The sequence below is a fragment of the Salpingoeca rosetta genome (assembly GCF_000188695.1).
Source record: "Salpingoeca rosetta unplaced genomic scaffold supercont1.29, whole genome shotgun sequence".
Lineage (NCBI taxonomy): Eukaryota > Choanoflagellata > Craspedida > Salpingoecidae > Salpingoeca > Salpingoeca rosetta.
The window spans coordinates 707,995-728,381 of NW_004754905.1; the positions used below are offsets into that span (position 1 = coordinate 707,995).

The following is a 20,387-nucleotide window of genomic DNA, read 5'->3' on the forward strand; positions in this document are numbered from 1 at the left end:
CGATGCAGCGCGTGCTGCGGTATCCGCTGTTGTTGAAGGAGCTCGTCAAATTGACGGCGGCGGAGGACCCGCGCCTGGAAGCCCTGCAGTCCGCACTCAGCACAACGCAGGACGTCGCAAAACACGTCAATGAGTGCAAGCACGACATTGAGAACTACGGTGCGCTCGCACTGGGTGCTGCTCAAGGGGGCGTTGGTGGTCTGAATTGAACGCATGTTCACGGTGTTGATGCCGCTTGCTGTCGTGCAATTAGGGGGCGGGATGGGAAGATGAGGAATGGCGGGCTGGTGTTGCCCTCACCCTTCTAACTCATTACACATGTATTTGTGTGCATGTGTGCATGTGTGTCTGCAACAGCTATTGTACAGCGGCTTGAGCACACCTTAAAAGACTATGTCGTCGGCACGAGTGGCTGTGTTCCATTGGTAAGTCGGAACACAGTGCATGCAGCCCAGAGTACACACTGCTCGCTCACTCACTCACACATACACACACGCACACTCACTCACTCACTCAACTGCAGGTCGATCACGGGCGGCTGCTAATTGACGGCGATGTGAAGCTCCGGTTGGAGAGTGATGGCCGCGCAGCAAGAAGGTTTGACCCACATCCATGCTCCCTCCACACACACACACACACACACACACACACACACACACACACACACACACACACACACACACACACACACACGAACGCACACACAACTGCGCACGTGCCCCAACTCCTCTATGACATACTCATACACATCCGTGACAATTCACCAGGTACATTTTCTTGTTCCAGCGAGTGATGCTGGTGGTGCAGGTGCTCAGCTCGCTCCGGGCAACAAACGACGACGACAGCGAGGGGCAGGGTGGCGCTGGTGGTGTTGGTGCCACCATGCAGGCTGGCGGGGACGTGACGCTTGTAGTCCCTGGCGGCGATGCTGCTGCGGACCATAAGCGGGAGCTGCGTGCTGTGTATGAGGAGTTTAAGAAGACGGAGAAGGACTTCCTGGTGCAGGTTGGCCTGCGAACCGAGGGCGATGAGGAGGAGGACATGGCGTGATGATTTTGGTGACTTGATCGTGATTGTGGATGCGTTGGTGGTGGTGGCGTTGGTGGTGGTGGTGGTGGTGGTGGTGGTGGCGGCGGTGGTTTTGCTGCGATACCACTTGTGTGTGTGTGTGTGTGTGTGTGTGTGTGTGTGTGTGTGTGTGTGTGTGTGTGTGTGTGTGTGTGTGTGTGTGTGTGTGTGTGTGTGTGTGTGTGTGTGTGTGTGTGTGTTGCGTCAACGTGTCTGCCACCACGGCTGTGTTTCCATTTGCGTTTGACACTGCGTTTGGCACCGTGCGTATGTGCGGATGTGCGAGTGAGCTTCATGTCTTGTGAGTCGTTTGCACCCAACATAAACAAGAGTCTGCAATGCCAGTTGTGTGCGCGTGTGTGAGAGAGTGAGAGAGTGATCGATAGTGTTTCAGGCGACCTTCATCCTGTTCACCACACCGTGCGCTCAGTACCTTGTGTTGTCTCGTGTTGTTTATGGTGACACATAAAAAAAAAGATTGATGATAAGACGAAGAGTGGTGTCGGGTGGTAGTAACTGTCGGTGGCGTAACACAGTGCAGTGCGCTGCGAACACATTGAATGAGGCACTCGCTGGCACATGAGATGACGATCACAACGGGAATGTCAAGTTGCCTGCTCCTTTCGATGCTGCAGATAACGAATTCGTTGCTGATGTCGTTGGTGTTGGTGTTGTTCGAGTCGTGGTGCTGGTTAGATGAGTCGCTTGGGATCAAATGCGCGAATGTCCACAGATGTTGCGGCGCCGCTGGTCAAAAACTCTGCAGACACAGGGGGCGATGTGAGGTCACAACAAGTGACGCAACTTTGGTTCACCGCACACTGGACAGACAGAGACACTCACAGACAGACAGCAAGGCAGACAGATGGAGAGACAAGAGAGACAGAGAGACAGAGAGACAGACACACACAGACACAGACACACACACAGACACAGACACAGACACAGACACACAGACACAGACACACACACACACACACACACACACACAAAGACACACACACACACAGACAGACACACACACACACACACACAAAGACACACACAAAGACACACTCGCTTTCTCCGTCTCCACACGGACCTGCCATTGCACGCCCCGTTGAAGGGGACATGAGGATCCCCCAGCAGGAGTGACCGGCAGCGACGTAGAGGCCACTGCACAGCTCCCCGATAGCAGGCAGGCCATCCGGACTGATGGGAAGGTAGCATGCCTGGGTTGTCTCCGGCACAAGCCCGTGCAGGTGGGACGACAGGCGGCCAGCAATCTCACGGAGGGCCTCGCATCGCCCTGCGCTTGGTGTGATGTCGCCTGCAGACGGCGGGAGAGGCGTGTTGTCGCCGCACCCGCACACATACACAGACCCATCTAGTAAAGGCGGATGCAAGTGGACACAGAGGCGTGTGGTGCAAGGTGTATGTGCGTGTATGTGTGTGCGTGTGTGTGTGTGTGAGGTATTGAACGAGACGTGTGCAATGGCAGACAGACAGATAGATAGACAGACACACACACACACACAGACACACACACACACACGCAGACACACACACGCAGACACACAGACACACACACGCAGACACGGACCTGGTCGCGGGTAAATCTCAGGGTGCTCCATCTTGCCTTTGTCCGAGTAGCCGATAAACACCGCTGTGGCGTCGATGCCGCTGTCTTGTGGTGGCCGCAGGACAATCGAGTGAGCCTTGTCGCCCGTAATGTCAGGGACGCTGCGCAGCCACTCTCGTGCCACGTGTGTCCACGGTCCCATTGCAAGCACCACTTTCGGCGCCCGCAGCTCTTGCCCGCTTGCCAGCCGCACCCCAGTAATGCGGGGGTTCCTCGCATCTGCGGTGGCATCTGCGGTTGTGGTTGCCTCGCCACCTTTCCCTTCTCTGCCGTCACCGTCACCCTCGGCAGTGATCAGGCCGGTTACCTCCTCCTCCACAAGCACAGCACCACGGCTCTGCGCAGCCTGCATCAGCGCACGAACAAACTTGCCCTGGTCGAGTACATGCAAATGCAGTGAGAGGCGGGGCTGCACAGCAGCAATGGACCAGCGGAGAGCTAAGCAGGGAGAAACACGAGAGCACACGCACACACACACACACATACACACACACACGCACACACACACACACACACACGCACGCACACGCACGCACGCACGCACGCACACACACACACACACACACACACACACACACACACACACACACACACACACACACACACGCACACACACACACACACACACACGACCACACCGTACCGGGGTGACTTGGGCTGTTGTTTCTGGAGTGCCAAGGACCTGCTCCTTGGAGGAGGAGCCATCAATCCAAGGCGTGCTCTTTGTGCGTACTTTGTCCTTTGACCTCGTAAAGTGCTTGACAGCGATGGTGTTGAGCCGCCGGTACTCCCACGGGTTGTCGTGTTCCTCCGCAAGGGAGGCGTGCAAGTCGAAGCCCGCCCGAGCTAGCGCCTCTGTGGGCCCGCCATCGCACCAGTCTCTCGCCAAGAAGCCACCGGCCTTCCCGCTCGCCGCGCAAGCCACCCCTGTCTTCTCAACCACTGCCACGCGACGCCCAAGCGAGCTCAGGTAGTACGCCGTGCACACCCCAACCGCCCCTCCACCCACCACCACCACATCAACACCACCACCACCACTTCTTCTGGTCTGCTCCTCGTCGCTCATCACGTAACCGCTTTGACTCGCTTGGTGAAATGAAAGAATGTCCGGCCAACCACCGGCGGGCGAGCCACCTTCAAATACAACAGCACAAAGTGCATTGGTTTTGTCCGATGAAAATCCGAGGGCATCTTTCGATTTATTTCCTTTCGGCGGGCGTCGCTTGCACAACCGCAAAACACACGGACACCCGCCAGCCAGCCAGCCAGAGCACAACAAGCAAAAAAAACCAGACAACAACAAACGCCTATCTTCTCCTCCTGTGTTGGTGTGGTGGTGCCACGATTGTCTTTGTGGTCTTGCTTTGGCCTTGGAGGGGGCTGCTGTAAACAGTGCCACGACCACCCGTTGGCTACCTTCAGTGCACACACGAGACATCGACACACGTGTTGTATTGATTGTGTGTGCGTGTGTGCGCGCGCGGTGTTTTGTTTTGTTGTGTGAACAGCAGCAACACTAGGCCGTTGAAACAGAGTCCGGTCTTGTGGTGTGTGTGTTTTGTTCACGTCCGGGGGATTTGCTTGCGCACCAGCTTTACTGCGCTCCACTCCGCTCCACTGACACTGCCAGACCCGTTGACTTGGTGTTGGGTTGTTTTGCATCGCTTTCGTCGCTTTGGACAAGTTTTGGTCCGTGTGACGGCCCCCCCCCTTCCCCATCGCGGTCTCAACGGCCCATTGGCGACAAACCAGACAGAACACGAGTCACATTTCTCAGCTTCATTCACCTCAGGTACATGTCTCAAGCGTTTCGTGTTCTCTGCATCTGCTCGGGTTCTTCACGTTCTTGTTTTGTTGTTGTTCTGCATGTGGGTGCATCGTCGACAGTGAAACGCCATGCAAGATGCCATGCGCATCCATTTTGCTGTGGTCGCAGCCTTGTTTGCTGGCCTGCAGATTCCTTTGATCACCCCGCATGCACGTGCCTGCTCTCATTGCAATGTTCCTGCTCTCATTGTGGCCCTCGACTCACGCACGTTCGTTGCCTGCGTTGTGCGTTTGGTGGATGATGTGTATTTGACCTTGAGCAGCCCTTTGGTGTGAATTGATAAGCGCTTTCACGAATCAGCAGCATGGCTGAGGTGTACGTGGAGCGCATTGTGCAGGCCACCCTGTGTGGCATCTGCGAAGAAGAGCTGCTCAAGGCCGCTTCTCCACAGCAGCAGCAACAACAGCCAAGTGTACAGGTTCCGCTGTGGCTACAGGCCATCTCCACCGGCGTGACCCGCAACGGCAGCGACTGCCTCATCTCCGAGCATGCCATCCTGCATGCAGTGCACCTGTTGCAGACCGCTGGCGCGTGTCCGCGAACGGTGGTGACCGCTGCCAGCCCACCTGCCGCGCTGGCACGCCTCCTTGCGCTCAGGATGCGCAGCATGGACAACATTGGTCTTGTCACCAACGTCGTCTGGAAGCAAGTTGCATCAACGTCCACCACCGCACCCTCAACAACGACAGCAGCGACGGTGACACCTACAGCGGGCGAGCTGTGCGTGTCCATTCAACCACCATCACCACAGCTGTTTCCAACCCCGCACGTGCCCGTCTCCCAGCGCACCATGGGCACGCTCGCGCGCCTGTTTGCCACGTTTGCGCAGGGGGTGGCACTGCACTGCGAGGCCATGTTTGAGGCGATGCTTGCCGACATCAACACGCGACTGCAAGGCAAACCGCTGCCGTCCAGCCCCGTCACCATTGTCACCACCCACGTGAGCAGCAGCACCACCACCACCAGCGGCAGTGGCGGAGATGCGTCTGAGCTTGGACAGCCCATCAAGCTGAGCGTTGCCGACGCGGCGACGCAGGTGTGGCTGCAGCACCTGATGGAGTACCACGCAGCCGCCGTCAGCGGCACCATGCCCGAGGAGCTCTACAGCGACCTCTGCGGGTACGCTCGCTTTGGTGCTGTGCGCGTATAGGTGCATGGGTGTGTGGGTGTTTGGTGTTAACTTTGCAGGCGAATGGTGTGTTTTGTGTTGTGTATCGTGTAAGTGTGTGTGGGTGTGAGTGTGTGTGTTGTGTTTGTGTGGGTGGGTTTGCGTGGGGTACGAAACGTGCATCAGCCAGCCTCCCCTCCTTTGCACGAGCTGCCCACCACCTCCTTTCACCATCGTCACCTGCCTTCATCATCATCATCATCACCTCAAAATGCCAGGCTGATCTGCACGGAGCCGTCTGCGTGGCCGCGGTCCCCGGTGGAGGTTGCAAAGCTGTTCACCTCCTGCGGGACAGAGACATGCCGCTCGTTCAGCACATTCCCCGTCTACGCGTCAGTCGCCCTGCCCTGTTGCTTTCGAGTGGTGGCGGGGACCTTCGTGTTGGTGTCGTGTTGTATGTTGGTGTCGTGTTGTGTGTTGTTCATTTCTCGGCCACTTGCCACAACACACACATGACTGCATACACATACATGCATCTACACACATACACACGAACATTCACCACACATGCTCACATACACATACATACACACACACGCACAGGCTGCTTGATCTGTTCTGCACGTTCCGGCCGCTGGTCGCTGCGCCGTCGCTGGAGGACGTGCTGTTCCTGCAGACCACGCTCAAGATGTTCGCGGCCGGCAACGTCCCCACCGTCACGTCAACAATGTACGCAATGTCCATGCACACTTGTTCGCATGCGCACACGTGCTCTCATGCACACGCATGCACGCAGCGGCATGTCACCCACCTTACGCACTGTCTTGCTTCCTCTGCTCGCCGCAGCCACGAGACCCTGCAGGCAATGAACCGCGTGCTTGCAAGCATCCAGCAGTCGCTGACGGGCGGCGAGCGGTATGCGGCTGCCATCCACGCCCTCCCATCGCAGCTGGCGCGCGTGTGCGAGGAAGCAAGTGCACCGTCGTCCATCACCACGAAACAACACCTCATGCTCGGGCTGGCTATGGAGGTGCGTGGTTGGTGGAGGAGATATGCCCGTGTGTTATGTTGGTGTCTGGTGGCGTGCTTGTGTGATTGTGTGTGCAGTGAGTGATTGGGTGCATGTGTATGCGATCGAGTGCGTGAGTATGCGTGAGAGCATGTTTGTGCGTGTGAATGTGTTTGTGCGTGAACATGTGTATGACTTTGTCGGTCTTCGACCTACTCTTGCCAACTCTGACCCCTCACCTAACCTTGCTCTCGTTCTCAACACGAACGCCTCCTGCTCTCCTGCCACCTTCATCTCAGGCCAAGATTATCCAGTCGCTGCTGATGACGCAGGCGTTTTATGCGGATATGCAGCAGCGCAAGCACGCGTCTGGCGCCGCCAACGAGGCAGACCTTGCCAACATGCACACGACCATGACCTCGCTGCGCGTGTACCAGCACGCGTACGACACGGTATGCACGCAGATGCTGGCGGTCGAGGCATACCCGAGCGAGCACTTGCTTGTGGACGCACCCCAGCAGATGCAGCAGCCACAGATGGTGCAACAGCAGCCACAGATGGTGCCACAGCAGCCACAACAACAACAACAACAACAACAACAACAACAACAACAACAACAACAACAACAACAGCAACAACAACAACAGCAACAACAACAACAACAACAACAACAACAACAACAACAACAACAACAACAACAACAACAACAACAACAACAACAACAACAACAACAACAACAACAACAACAACAACAACAACAGCAAGCACAGCAGCCGCAACAGCCAGCGCAACAACAACAACAACAGCAAGCGCACCAGCCGCAACAGTATCAACAACTGCAGCAGTATCCCGTGGGATCTGAGGGGATGAAAAACGAGTTTATGCTCACGACGTCCTCCCCACCACCAGCAGCAGCAGCAATGTCATCCCCAGCCGTGAGCACGAGCAGCAGCAGCGGCAGCGGTGTTGGTGTTGGTGGCGGTGCTGTCGTGTCACAGCCAACGGGGTCAACGGCGGCGTTTGTTTCCAGTCCACAGCCAGCGCCTGGAGTCGCTGTTGCTGTGACGACAACAGCCGCGACAACAGCAGCAGGAATGTCGAGTGCAAAGCGCCCTGCCGCTGACAGTGATTTCGCGAGCAAACGCGCCATGTTTGCCCCAACGAGCGCAGCCCCGGTCACGACAACGACAGCAACAGCAACCACAGGAACAGGAGCAGGAACAGCGACCACTGGGCAAGCACTGAGCAACGGCAGTGGCAATGCTGCTGGCGTGGCGATACAACGCACACCGCATACAGAGGCGGAAGCGTCGCTGGCGTTTCTTGCAGACGCATCCATCCTCTCGGCAACGAAAGCAAGTTCGCCCCAACAGCAAACACCACAACAGCAACAACAGTATCCACAACAACAACAGCAGCAGCAGCAGCAGCAGCCAGGTGTCGCTGCTGCTTCAATGCCGCAAGTGTCCGCGGGTAGTGGCAACGCCACCACCACCACCACCACCTCCTCCTCCTCCACCAACAACACCACTACCAACACCACCACCAACAACACCAACAGCACCAACAACACAACTACCATCAGTGGATATGGTGGTGCGTACAGCACCGCTGGTAGTGACATGTACCAGCAACAGCACAACCAACCTCATCAGCAGCAGATGCAGATGGGAACACAGCAGCACGCAATGCAGCACGCACTGCAGCACGCAATGCAGGGGCAGATGCAAGGGCACCCGTTCCAAGCTCCCCAGCACTCGTCCCAGATGTATGCGTATCAGCAAGCACAGCAGGCCATGTACCAGCAGCAGGCACAGTACCACCTGCAGCAGCAGCCACAGTACATGCAGCAGCAGCAGCAGCCACAGTACATGCAGCAGCAACAGCAGCAACAGCAGCCGCCACCATCGCTGTTGCCGTACCCCGCAGCGACAACAAGCACACCGGTCGCCATGACCACAGCAGCACCACCACCATCATCATCCACATCAGTGCCGTCACTATCAACCCCAACGACCGCCACCACGACCACGACTATGACCACCACCACCGCGACGACGTGCAGCACACCAGCAAGTGCAGCACACCTGACGAGCACAACGCGGCCTGCGGCGACACTGCGCACGCTGGACCTGCTGCAGATGGCGGGGGATTTGGTTGAGTCGGCTGAGGTCGAGGAGAACTCGTGGACGGATGCAGATGTGCTGGACAAGGGCGTGTCGTTCCCCGTGATGTATGGCCACTGCATGTGGTACGTGCGGGTGCAGGCGACGCTGCTCGCGGGAACATGCGCGGCCCTACGCCTGGTGATGGCGCTGAACAAAACCAAGCTCAAGTGCACCTATCTGGGCATGTGGTACCGTGGCAGTGGTGGTGGTGCAAAGACAAGCAGCAGCAGCAGCAGCAGCAGCAGCAGTCGCAGCAGTGGCAGCAGCAGCGATAATGGAGGTGGTGATGGTGATGGTGAGGGAGCGACGAGGACGATTGCGCTGTACTTTTCCACGCCGTCTGACGTGTTTGATGGACACTTCAAGACTGCTGCGATCAAAGCGCTCAACACCATCTGCTCAGCAACAACAAAGGGAGACGCAGCAACATCAGCAGGGGCGAAGACGATGAAGAAAACCAGTGGCGACAGGAAGAACGGACACAAGCGACTGGGAGCAGGGGCAGCAGGATCATCATCAGAGTCATCTTCATCTTCATCGTCGTCGTCGTCATCATCATCATCAGCCACTTCCCCGGCGGTTCAGAAGAGCAAAGCCGAGGCGAAGACGCCACTGGCCGGCAACGGCAGCACATCGCGGGTGGTGCTTCTCGATACCACGACCACTTCAGCCACATCAGCCAACGCATCAGCCACGACGACCACGACGACCGGCGGCACGACCATGGTGGCGGGTAGCAGCAGGTCGGCTGGCGAGGGTGCAGCAACAGGCAGCGTGGCCAGCACTGCTGCGCTGCACGTTGTGCCGGATCGCTTCACCTCCGCCAGCATTCGCAGCGCCCACCCGCTGTCCCCTGCAGCGAGCAACGTGGTGCAGTCTGGTGCAACGCTTGTTGTCTCCATCCACTGCACGAGCAGAAGCAGCCGCGCCGTGAGCGTGCCCGGGACAGGTGTTGCCGCTGTTTTCCCCGCCATCAAGTCTGCCCTTCGCTCGGACGCCGTGCTGAGCGATGCGCTGCTGGTGTGCCGGGACGTGGGCAAGCGCTCGTATGTGCTGCTGGACAAATCCACCGCGCAGCCGCTGCCGTGGGAGGCCGTGGAGGGAACGAGGGCACAGGTGCTCAATGTGTTTGTGCAGCCTCGCATCTACGCTGCGCATGCACAGCAAGGCAAGCGGCGCGGAGTAGTTCTCCACTGCACACCGGTGCCCACGCTGCACGCCCTGCAGGCATACCTGGCCCGTCACACTCTGTCGCTCAAGGGCGTGTTGACCACACCTCACACGTATGTGCTGGAGGGCTCGGACACGGACGTGGCGGCCGCGCTGGCGGCCTTCAAGGCAGATGCACACGCCCTTTGCAAGCACTTTGGCCAGTCCGCCTCCTTAGGTGAGAAGGAATTGGCGGCGGTGGCGGCGGTGTTGGCGGTGTTGGCGGTGTTGTTGTTGTTGTTGTCATTGTGGTGCACCTGCGTTTCGCCTGATGTGTTGCAGCCTGTTGACTCACATGGAAACACACAATATGCACACACACATGCACACACATACACATGCACACACATGCACACACATACACATACACGCACGCCCACTGTGCCACGTGAGCAGAGCCGGCCTTTGAGCTTGAGGGACGAACGCGACGTGGGCGGTTCCCACTGCTCGTGCCGCAATCCATGCTGCTCACAGACCTCTTTTCATTCATGGCCGCTGTGCTTGGTGAACCCCGCGCTAGCATCTCAGCGCTCTTTATGTCAAAGTCACAAGCAGGTGCGTGCATGCACGTTGTGTGGGTGTTTGTGCGTGTGTGTGTGCGTGTGTGTGCGTTTTGCGCGGTTAAGAAGTGTGTGTGTGTGTGTGTGTGTGTGTGTGTGTGTGTGTGTGTGTGTGTGTGTGTGTGTGGGTGTGTGGGTGGGTGTTTCTGATCATGACGATGTACCTTCATACCTCCATTCCCCATACCAACTCCACAACTTTGCTTCTTCTTCTTCTTTTTTATTTTTTTTATTTTTTATTGTTACTTGTCTTCCATCTCCCATCTCCTTCGTTCTCATCGCCCCCACCCCACCCCACCACCACTGCATTGACCCCACCCCCACCTCCAATTCCGTCTGCAGGTGCAGTGCAGCGGCGCGTGCTGCTCGACCGCGCAAAGGAGTTGGCAGCGTTTGTCACCGCAGACCGTGGCCACGTCTTCATCTCCATCGGCGATGGTGCGCTCCTTGTTGTTGATGTGTCGTGGTGTTCGGTGCTGGTGGGTGGTGCTGGTGGCGTTCAGGGGTGTTCAGGGCTGTTAACAGGTGTTCAGTGGTCGTGTGCTTTGTAGTGAGTTTGTTCGGCGTGGAGGTTGGATAAATTTCTAAAGTTGTGCTGCCATCTACGTGTGGTACATCTTTTGTGTCGCATTGATGTTCCCATCTCACCATCACGTACTCCTTCTCTTTTGTTTGCCCTGGTGTTGTCGTGTGTTGCACGTAGACGTGCTGCCTGGCAATCTCTCTGACAGCGATGATGAAGAGTTGTCAACAGCAACAACGGCAGTGGCCGCACACCCTCCAGTTCCATCTGCATCGCTTCCCAAACCAACCGCTGCAAGAGCCGCGTCGTCGTCATCGAGAGGCGGTCGCACTCGCAAAACAAAGCAAACAGGTGCGGGCGCACATTCGTTCGCTTGTTAATGGCGTGGTTGTGCTGCGATGCGTGTCGTTTGCACGTCCTCATGTCTTTTCCCCGCCACCTTCATGGGGCACCTCACCATTCTCTTCACCCCCGTCTCACCCCCTTGTCCCACACGTGACCACCCCCATTGCATTGCATTCATTCATTCATTCATTCATTCATCCATGAACAGGTTCACAGCGACGCCGCGGTCGCAATCAGACGCAGCCGTCCCATCAGCCGCCCGCGCCGTCATCATCATCGTCGTCCTCGTCATCTGTGCAGCTCGCGCGGGCTGGGGGAGGATACCGCCAATCACGGCACCCGAGCCTTCGCTCCCTGCCTGCTTGTAAGTGTCACAGTGACAACGGGGTCCTGCTGTCTTGTGTGGCACGTTTCTTGTTGTGCGCATTTTCCATTTCCATTTGCACGTGTACACACAGTTTCTCACGTCACTGCCACATACCACCACGACCACCACGACCACCACCATCAGCGCTGCACATCCCGACGCTGCCTGCTGCGACGACGGATGGCGATTTCCGCTCGCTTCCATTTGATGACGCGCTCCTCCTCCCAGATCGACAGGTGCATGCAGCTGTGCAGTCGCGCGTACATGTGGTGTGCATGTGTATTGTAGTGTGCGTGTGTGTGTTGTGTGCATGTGTATGTAGTGTGCATGTATGTGTGTGCATGTGTGTTGTTGTCACCTCCCTTCTGTTGTGTCAAGCAATCGGCAACCAATCTTGATCTTCGTCTCACACCCACGCACTCCATGCCCCACTCCCCCGGCCGACCACCACCACCATCACCCACGACGTCAGTTTGACTCGTACCTGCGGCGAGCTGAGCGCAAGTTTCCAGCGCAGGGGCCCGAGTATGCGTCCATCATGCGCACCATCCGCCTCAAGTACCCGATTGACCGCGCGTCCCTCGATGAGTACATGAAGCCCGGCAAACGCGTGCGCGCAGCGCTGGTGGAGGCGTGTGAGAGCATCGGCTTCAACGACGTTGCAACCGAGTTTATCCTCGTGGTACGTCCATGTTTGTGGTCCTGTGTTTGTTTGTTTGATCGTTTGGTCATTTGTTTGTTCGTTTGTTCGTTTGCTTGTTTGTTTGGGCGTGTGCGTGTGTTTTTGGTTTGCTTGCTCGTGTGTGTGTGTGTGTGTGTGTGTGTGTGTGTGTGTGTGTGTGTGTGTGTGTGTGTGTGTGTGTGTGTGTGTGTGTGTGTGTGTGTGTGTGTGTGTGTGTGTGCTGGTTTGGCAACTGCGCGCCTACACCCTCAAGTAAGTTTCACCCTGCTCTATTGCACCATCGTCATCCACCTTGACTCACACGACCACGACCACCACCACTACCATCGTCAGGAGCGCGACCGTGCACTCGATGCGGCCCGCAAAGCGCGGAACCGGCAGGAGATCCGACGCATTGCTGCACAGCTGCTGGCGGAGATGCAGTCCCTCCACGCATCGGTCGAGTCCCTGCAGAAGGTGAGGACGCACACACACACACACACACACGCACACGCACACACACACACACACACAGTGTTGGGTTGTTGGTGCTTGTCTCATGCATGTCACCCCATCGCCACCGTTTCGCCTTGTTGCCTCACATTGACCACCACTGCTCGTGCACATATCCGCTGCTTCAGACTGCGCCATCGAGTACCGAGCTGCAGGAGAAACTGCGAGACCTGCGCACGGTTGTGTTCCGGGTGACGCGCACGCAGCAAGGGATCACGCGTGAGGTGAAGCGGTTGGACAAGGGCGGGGTGCTTGGCAGGTGCAGCGAGCTGCTCAAGGCGACGGAGGCCTTCCCGCCATGATTGAACTGCCCCCACTGGTGGTAGTTGGTAGTTGGTCTTGGTGTGTTGTTGTCATTCTGTTGTTTCATTTTCATTGTTCATTCCATATAGTTGGTCTAGATGAGTCGCGTTAACGCCAAATCGAGTGGTGGTGTTCCTTCGTTTGTTCGTTGGTTGGTTGGTTGGTTGGCGAGAGTGCACCTCTTGCATGTGTCATGTGGTTGTACTTGCCCCCCCCACCCCCGGGATTGTTGTTGCACTCCTCTCATTTGCATGTGCGTTGAGGGCACGTTGTTCTGTTCAGTCCATGGAGTTCTAATTGCAGCATGGTGATGAAAATGCCATACATATGTACACGAGATATGACAACGGAGGTACTTGTGCATGAAATGAACAAAACACGAGAGACAAAAAGAAAACCGCTGCTGCCGCGGGTGAGGCCACAGCAGCAGCACACAAATCCAACACTTCCAACATCACATGACTCGAAAAATGGCCTTTGTCTTGTGCGTGGCTTCCGAGGTGTCATTGATCCTCAATTTCCTAGAACCTCTCAACCTGCACCACCATCTTCGTCACGCCCACCTGCAACACAGACACAGACACAGACACAGACACAGACACAGACACCCGCAGACATATATACCATGGCCGGAGGTGAAGGCGACATGGTGAGCCAGGTGGAACACGAAGCGTGCATGCGTTTGCGAACACATGTGTCTGCCATCCCTCACTCAACGCATGCCGTGGCAAGTGATGCCGTTCCCAACTCCCCATCCCTTGCTGTCTGTGTCACTCACGTCATTGAAGATGCGCAGGACTTCGTTCCTGACGGCAGAGTCGTTCCCCTCCGATTTGATGACAACAGAGAGCGATCCAACAATGTAACTCCTGAGTGAGTGAGTGAGTGAGTGAGTGAGTGAGTGAGTGAGTGTGTGCGTGAGTGAGTGAGTGCGTGAGTGAGTGAGCGAGCGAGTGAGTGTGTTTGTGTGAGTGTGTGTGTGTGTGTGAGTCATTGTACGTACGGGGAGAGGCACCAGAAGTGCGGGTCGCGGTAGCTGATGACGCCATCGATGTGGTTCACCTGTTCGCCGAATTAACACAACACGACGGGGAAGCGGCACGGCGTGGCAGTGAGTGTCAAGTTACCATCATATGGAGGTTGCATGTTTGTGGACGTGTGCATGCCCAATAGGCAACAGTTAAGTGGAAGGTGGGAGACAGACAAAACACACATGCACGCTCGTTGTCTTGTCTCTCTCCCCCGCTGCACACGAGGTGTGAGTGTGCCCACCCGTCTGTAGCAGGTGTAGAGCTTTGATTCGAGGTGGGCGGGCGTGCGCTGCATGAGAATTGCGCCAGAGTCACGAAGAAGCGGCCACGTGCTGATGATGATGACGATGATGATGATGGTGGTGGTGGTGGTGATGGTGATGGTGGTGAGGGACTGCAGCAAAAGAGCAGAAGAGAGCGCATAGATACCGACAGACAGGCATCGCATAGCGCACACATGCGCACACACACAAACACACACACACACACAACACACGCGCGCACAAACAGACACACACGACACACACAACACACGCACGCATAAACACAGAAGCACGAGCGTTCACAAGTGCACACCTGACGAAGATGAGGACCGAGATGAAGATGGAGCAGATGGGATCGGCAATCATCCAGCCAAAGTGGTGGATGAGCAGTGATGATGCGATCACGCCCACGCTGCCCAGCGTGTCTGCCATAATGTGCAGCAGCACACCTGTCATTGCGCGCAGTTGCGATAGTGCCGGGGCGCATATGTGAACAGGAGACAAGTGGTTAGTGTTGGGGTGCGTTGGCGCAAACTTAGATCAAAACAGCAACAAGGCAGGGTCTGGAAACGCAAAGAAATGCGCTGACACACCCACACATACACGCCCGCCCCCCCCCCCACACACACACACACTGTGCGCACCATCCAAGACGAAGCTGCGGGACGGCTTGTCCTCGCCGTGTGCGTGCCCGTGTGCATGGCCGTGCGAGTGGGAGTGGTTGTGCGAGTGACCGTGGCCGTGACTGTGGCCGTGATCGTCGCCATGCGAATGGCCGTGCGAGTGCGAGTGCTGAAACGCAACGATGCCAATCAGGTTCACAACGAGGCCCGCAATGGCAACGGGCAGCAGCCGGTGGGAGTGCACGTGTGGCGGATCAAAGAAGCGCTGGCAGAATTCGAATGGCGAAAAGGGGTTGACATGAGGAGGTGGTGATGATGCATATAGTGATGATGAATATGGTGATGATGAATATGGTGAGGTGATGGTGAGGTGATGATGAGGAGATGGTGAGATGATGAGATGCAGTGAAGGGGAATATGGCACAGGCACAGTGTTAGGGAGCCAACAACGCATACACAGCGGTGCGGTGGGAGCATTTGCTGTAATATCTCACCTCGAGCGCTTCCTTGAGGACAAAGAACGCGACAAAGACGAGGAAGAGCGCGTTCACGAATCCGCCCATCACCTCGGCACGCTGATACCTGCAACAATCAACAAAGTAAAGTCAGGCGTGTGAGTGGATGATGGCCGCCACCCAGTGGAACTTGCGTGCGTGGGCGTGAAGGAGATGTGGAGGAATGCAAGGCGGGCTCATGCGATAGGAGGGGGGGGGTTCAATATAGACACGAAACCAGACACATCAGTTGATAGCAAGCGAGCAGAGCAGGACAAATGCGGGCATGCGGACACACACAGACACAGACAAACAGACACAGCCACACAGACACACACACAGACACACACACGCACACATCCATACACGCACATTTACGCACACACACACACACACACAGACGCACAGATGTACACATACGCACCCGAAGGAGAAGCGCTCGTTTGGGGGACGCTTTGCGACGACAGAAGCGACGAGGCCAGCCACAAGGGCCGTGCAGTCGAAGAACATGTGAAAGGAGTCTGAGATCAGGCCTAAGCTGTTGGTGACGATGCCGTAGAAGAGCTCAACAAAGGCAAAGGTCAAATTGATGAGGAGAAACAAGAAGATGTTCCTTGATTCCGGATCGCTCCATATTTGCCTTGCACGGGAAGGCAGAGGCAACGTGACGATGAGCAGCAAACAAAAGCAATGTCGTGCGTGCAGAAGGGTGTGTGTATGTATGCATGGATGTGTGTGTGTGTATGCACATGCGTAAGTGTGGCAAAGGCACTGAGCATTGGGAGCTGTCTGTGTGACAAGGCTGATGAATGTCATCACTGCAAGAAGGAACACCAAGCGATCAGTGTCAAGCACGGTGATCGGGGATGTTGCGGACTCACCTGCAGGAACATGAGCAGTTGCACCACCAGCTGCTACGCCTGCCATGGACCTTGTCCTCATCATCATACAGAGGCAGCATCGTTCCTGTTGCGCTTGGTGTGTCAGATCGAGAGACGAAGGAGGGCAGATGAAAGGGGGAGGGGGGAGGGGGGTGTTGTGAGAGGCGACGACACCACGTTCACCACCGTTGCGGTAATGACGATTACTGGCGAAAGATTCCCACAACTTTTCAGGAAGGACAAGTGGAAGAAGTTGACAACACAGCAAGCATGAGCATCAACTCCATGCGAGCACAGCGAGGTGTGTGAACGTGCGTGCATGTGAGCATGTGAGCATGTGTGAGCATGTGTGTGTGTGTGTGTGAGCATGTGTGTGTATGTGTGTGTGTGTGCATATGTGTGTGTGTGTGTGTGGCTTGAGTGATGGGAACGCTGGCGGCATCACGTTGGAAATACATTTTGGCACTTGTTCACATCAACTCAAACACAACAACACAAACACACGCGCGCGTATCAACACACAGCGACCCGGGATGCGGGCCGGCTCGTGTGTGCCATGGCGCACCAGCCCTCGCTCGGACTGTATTACGTTCAAGAACACATTCGATCCTCTGTGCCGCGCATGATGTCCCTCCAGGTGTGTGTATGTGTGTGTACTAGAGTGCTAGAGTGTGCTGGTGTGTTTGCTCACGTGTGTGCGTGTATGTACTAGAGTGTGCTTGTGTGTTTGCTCACGTGTGTGCGTGTGTGTACTAGAGTGTGTGTGTGGGTTTGCTCATGTGTGCGCGCGTTTGTGTGTGTGTGTGCCAGAGTGTGCTGGTGTGGTTGCTGGATATGCAGCACGAGTCCACTCGTTTTACTGGCCGAACTTTTTCTCATCACGGTGGTCATTGCTGTGACAGGACAAGATTGAGGCGCAGGCGGCAGACATTGAAGGAGAGGTGATGGACCTGGAGTACTCCAACACGTAAGCACAACACCAACAAACGACTGTCCACCAGCCCCTTTCATTGACACATGGCACACCTTTCTGTTGTTTGTTATTCGATCAAACCATCGTCAACTCACCTCATTCTCGTGTTCGTCCACGCATCCGTTTCGCCAGTGTGCTGGAGACCATGTCAACCATTCCGCACTTTGACAACTTGCAGGTTTGATGAACTGCAAGTGTGTGTGTGTATGTGATTGGGTGGGCTTGCATGTTTAGTTCTCGCTCTGTCGTTCCACGTCCGCCCCCCCCCCCCGTGTCAATTCGAGCAACCGGCCAGCTGTCTTTATCATCGTTACCACTTACAATGTCATCACTGTTGCACGTCCACTCACTGTCGTTGTTCCTCCAACCCACCGTGAAATTGCGTGACTCCTTCTACTTTCGGCACCAGCGCCACCTCGACGCTGCGCTGGCTGAGGTGGACCCGTCGTCGGTACACGCTGACGAAGAGACGCAGGCGTTCCTGCAGCAGCTGCCGTCCATGTCCCACGCGCCATCACCACAGCGGCGGCCGCGCGAGCAGCAACAGCAGGAAGTGGGGGTGGAGGAGGAGAAGGAGGAGAAGGGTGGGGAGCAACAAGAGAAAAAGGAGAACGAAGGGCACCAACAACAGCAACAGCAACAGCAGCAGCAACAGCAGCAGCAACAAGAGCAACAAGGGGAGCAGGTGCAGGAAGGAAGTGAAAGCGGGCACATCGGTGAAAGACAGACAGACGTATCCGTGTCACAGCAACCAGGCGAAGAGGAGGAGGGGAAGTGAGTTGCACCACAATTGTGGCGGCGTGTGTGTGCTGTTGTGTGTGTGCGTGTTTGCGTGCGTTATTGTACACCCACCAACGCATGATGTAGATATGAGACCCAATTCAATAAACAAAAGCTGTATTGTGGCACTACTATCGAGGTCAAAACCCACAACACAGACACACATTCACACGTACGCATAGACACGTATGTCCCCTGTCGCGCATTGCGTCTCTGTCTCAGTCTTAGCGTTGATACTCTCACGACGTATTCCGTCATCATTAACCATTACCATCACCATCATCATCATCATCATCATCATCATCATCATCATCATCACCATCACCATCATCACCATCACCATCATCACCACGATGTCTTGAATCGGCTGCAGTCAGACCAGGCGCGCGTGTGCGGCTCCAACTGCGGATATGCGAGCGCCAACCGCCTGTTGTGCAGCCCGAAGAATCTGCACACCTCGTGCATGAGCGTTGCGTTCAGGTGCTGCGTTTCAGAATGCATGCGCCATCCCGACGTCTCTTCAAAGCTCGGCCAGACCTCAGATATCCTATGTTGGGGAGGTGGAGGGGGTGGGTGGGGTGAGAAGGGGGTTTGGAGTTGGAAACGATGTCATCAGACAGACAGACAGACAGAGAGACAGACAGACAGAGAGATAGACAGACAGACAGACAGGGAGATGGAGAGATCAGGGGACAGAACCAGGCACAAACACAGGCGCACACGCACAGACAAACACACACACACAAACAAACAAACAAACAAACAAACACACACACACGCAGACACAGACGCACAGACACAGACACACACAGACACACGCACATACACATTGGAACAGCGCCGCTTACTTGTCGTGAATCATGTCCTGCGAGATGGAAGAAACATCCGTGGGCTCCACGTCGATGTGACGCAAGATGGCGTTAAACGTTTCGTTTTGCTTCGATTGCAAGTCCTCCGAAGCGACAATGAGCACGTGGTTTGGCCCAAACATTTGGTCATACACTTGCAGCTGGTCAACGTACATGCCCCTGTAAACAAAGTCGAATGCAATGTTGGAGGAGCTTCCGCGCGGCCAAAACAATGATGGGTTGAATGCCAGGTAGGGGGCGTTGTCTGGATCGCGCAGGCAGGACTCGGGTAGGACTGCGTACTCCTTGTGCTTGATCGTCTTCACTTCCATCAGGCCGTTGAAATCGTCGACGTTGTTGTTGTTGTTGTTGTTGTTGTTGTCATCATCACCACCACCACCACCACCACCATCACCATGACCAGCCTGCCCCACCCTCTGTGCGAGTGCCATCGCCACATCGTAACACGACGACGACGGCGGTATGTCCACATCCGTCCGCAGCATCATGCTCGCGTCAATGCAATCCATGTCCAGCTTGAACATCATCTCAGGGGGCGGCACCGTCTCACGTGGCACGTGTTCGAAGCAGCGCAGGACGTTTTGTCCACCAGCGCTGTCAACGGTGACAGGCTGCTGCTCGCGTCGCAGCTGCGTGGTGATGCACTTGAACAGCCCAAGATTCCGCCTGAGGCCAGTGTAAGTGTGTGAGTGTGTGTGAGTGAGGTGTCGAGCGAGCAAGTGAGTGTGTGCGTGTGTGTGTCGAGCGCGCAAGTGAGTGTGTGAGTCAGCCAATTCGTGCATGCAAACGCACACACACACACACATGCAACCAAATACAAACACAAGGCACGCACAAGCACAACAGATGCGCTTGCATTGGCTGACTTGATTGAATGGACGGCTGCAAGAAAGCCCGGAACGTCTTGCATGTGCGTGAAAAGGCATTCGTGCAACTCATCGTCAGCGACATATTGCACCGGTGTGCACGTGTTGATGGCGGCGATGAGGGCAGCGCGTGTTGACGCGTCGCGCACATCCATCGCAGCAGCAATCCGGCGAAGCTGACACGGACATGGGGTGAAGTGGGGGGGGGCAGAAAGAGAGAGAGAGAGAGAGAGAGAGAGAGAGAGAGAGAGGTGTGTGTGTGTGTGTGTGTGTGTGTGTGTGTGTGTGTGTGTGTGTGTGTGTGTGTGTGTGTGTGTGTGTGTG

General features: G+C 56.1%; 6 protein-coding genes across 6 annotated transcripts in view; 3 read left to right on the forward strand and 3 right to left on the reverse strand.

Annotated features, from left to right (window-relative positions):
* PTSG_09242 (uncharacterized protein) overlaps window positions 1-1,159 on the forward strand; it is an 8,764-nt gene extending 7,605 nt beyond the window's left edge. Inside the window, exons 19-22 of the mRNA XM_004989442.1 lie at window positions 9-159; window positions 358-425; window positions 524-597; window positions 768-1,159. Coding sequence (XP_004989499.1) covers window positions 9-159; window positions 358-425; window positions 524-597; window positions 768-1,050 — 576 coding nt within the window. The 3' untranslated portion in view covers window positions 1,051-1,159. The remainder of the gene's footprint in view (window positions 1-8; window positions 160-357; window positions 426-523; window positions 598-767) is intronic.
* A 346-nt stretch (window positions 1,160-1,505) lies between these two features.
* Window positions 1,506-3,776, reverse strand: PTSG_09243 (FAD-dependent oxidoreductase). The gene is made up of 4 exons (XM_004989443.1): window positions 3,333-3,776; window positions 2,651-3,062; window positions 2,150-2,434; window positions 1,506-1,828 (listed from the first exon to the last, which is right to left on the reverse strand). The coding sequence occupies exons 1-4, from the start codon at window positions 3,753-3,755 to the stop codon at window positions 1,761-1,763; spliced, it is 1,188 nt and encodes a 395-aa protein (XP_004989500.1). The 5' UTR covers window positions 3,756-3,776; the 3' UTR covers window positions 1,506-1,760.
* A 1,045-nt stretch (window positions 3,777-4,821) lies between these two features.
* PTSG_09244 (uncharacterized protein) lies at window positions 4,822-13,282 on the forward strand (the record flags this gene model as incomplete). Its single annotated transcript, XM_004989444.1, has 13 exons — window positions 4,822-5,636; window positions 5,904-6,017; window positions 6,229-6,354; window positions 6,472-6,655; window positions 6,934-10,189; window positions 10,405-10,566; window positions 10,914-11,009; window positions 11,275-11,418; window positions 11,648-11,803; window positions 11,951-12,042; window positions 12,279-12,488; window positions 12,822-12,944; window positions 13,109-13,282. The coding sequence occupies 13 exons, from the start codon at window positions 4,822-4,824 to the stop codon at window positions 13,280-13,282; spliced, it is 5,652 nt and encodes a 1,883-aa protein (XP_004989501.1).
* A 267-nt stretch (window positions 13,283-13,549) lies between these two features.
* Window positions 13,550-16,769, reverse strand: PTSG_09245 (zinc transporter 7). The gene is made up of 9 exons (XM_004989445.1): window positions 16,576-16,769; window positions 16,119-16,334; window positions 15,695-15,782; window positions 15,222-15,465; window positions 14,891-15,026; window positions 14,556-14,646; window positions 14,287-14,345; window positions 14,062-14,152; window positions 13,550-13,846 (listed from the first exon to the last, which is right to left on the reverse strand). The coding sequence occupies exons 1-9, from the start codon at window positions 16,653-16,655 to the stop codon at window positions 13,805-13,807; spliced, it is 1,047 nt and encodes a 348-aa protein (XP_004989502.1). The 5' UTR covers window positions 16,656-16,769; the 3' UTR covers window positions 13,550-13,804.
* Window positions 16,770-16,801: 32 nt separating this feature from the next.
* PTSG_12854 (uncharacterized protein) lies at window positions 16,802-18,345 on the forward strand. Its single transcript, XM_004989446.1, has 5 exons — window positions 16,802-16,876; window positions 17,100-17,212; window positions 17,478-17,542; window positions 17,681-17,726; window positions 17,958-18,345. Exons 1-5 carry the CDS (start codon window positions 16,846-16,848, stop codon window positions 18,324-18,326), a joined length of 624 nt encoding a protein of 207 aa, XP_004989503.1. The 5' UTR covers window positions 16,802-16,845; the 3' UTR covers window positions 18,327-18,345.
* A 289-nt stretch (window positions 18,346-18,634) lies between these two features.
* Window positions 18,635-20,387, reverse strand: part of PTSG_12855 (uncharacterized protein) — a 3,424-nt gene continuing 1,671 nt past the window's right edge. The window contains exons 3-5 of the mRNA XM_004989447.1: window positions 20,064-20,239; window positions 19,177-19,863; window positions 18,635-18,875 (exon numbers count right to left, since the gene is read on the reverse strand). Coding sequence (XP_004989504.1) covers window positions 18,674-18,875; window positions 19,177-19,863; window positions 20,064-20,239 — 1,065 coding nt within the window. The 3' untranslated portion in view covers window positions 18,635-18,673. The remainder of the gene's footprint in view (window positions 18,876-19,176; window positions 19,864-20,063; window positions 20,240-20,387) is intronic.

Excerpts from the sequence above, each read along its gene's own strand:
- PTSG_09243 (XM_004989443.1), bottom strand. The coding sequence starts at position 3,755 with ATGAGCGACGAGGAGCAGACCAGAAGAAGTGGTGGTGGTGGTGTTGAT. Across the intron at positions 3,063-3,332 it reads CAACAGCCCAAGTCACCCCG|GGCAAGTTTGTTCGTGCGCT; the intron begins GTACGGTGTGGT and ends GTACTCGACCAG. Across the intron at positions 2,435-2,650 it reads TGAGATTTACCCGCGACCAG|ATGGGTCTGTGTATGTGTGC; the intron begins GTCCGTGTCTGC and ends CGCCTTTACTAG.
- PTSG_09245 (XM_004989445.1), bottom strand. The coding sequence starts at position 16,655 with ATGCTGCCTCTGTATGATGATGAGGACAAGGTCCATGGCAGGCGTAGC. Across the intron at positions 15,466-15,694 it reads TCCTCAAGGAAGCGCTCGAG|CGCTTCTTTGATCCGCCACA; the intron begins GTGAGATATTAC and ends GAATTCTGCCAG. Across the intron at positions 14,647-14,890 it reads TCGGTCCTCATCTTCGTCAG|CACGTGGCCGCTTCTTCGTG; the intron begins GTGTGCACTTGT and ends CATCATCATCAG.
- PTSG_12854 (XM_004989446.1), top strand. The coding sequence starts at position 16,846 with ATGAGCATCAACTCCATGCGAGCACAGCGAG. Across the intron at positions 16,877-17,099 it reads CTCCATGCGAGCACAGCGAG|CGACCCGGGATGCGGGCCGG; the intron begins GTGTGTGAACGT and ends ATCAACACACAG. Across the intron at positions 17,213-17,477 it reads CGCGCATGATGTCCCTCCAG|GACAAGATTGAGGCGCAGGC; the intron begins GTGTGTGTATGT and ends TTGCTGTGACAG.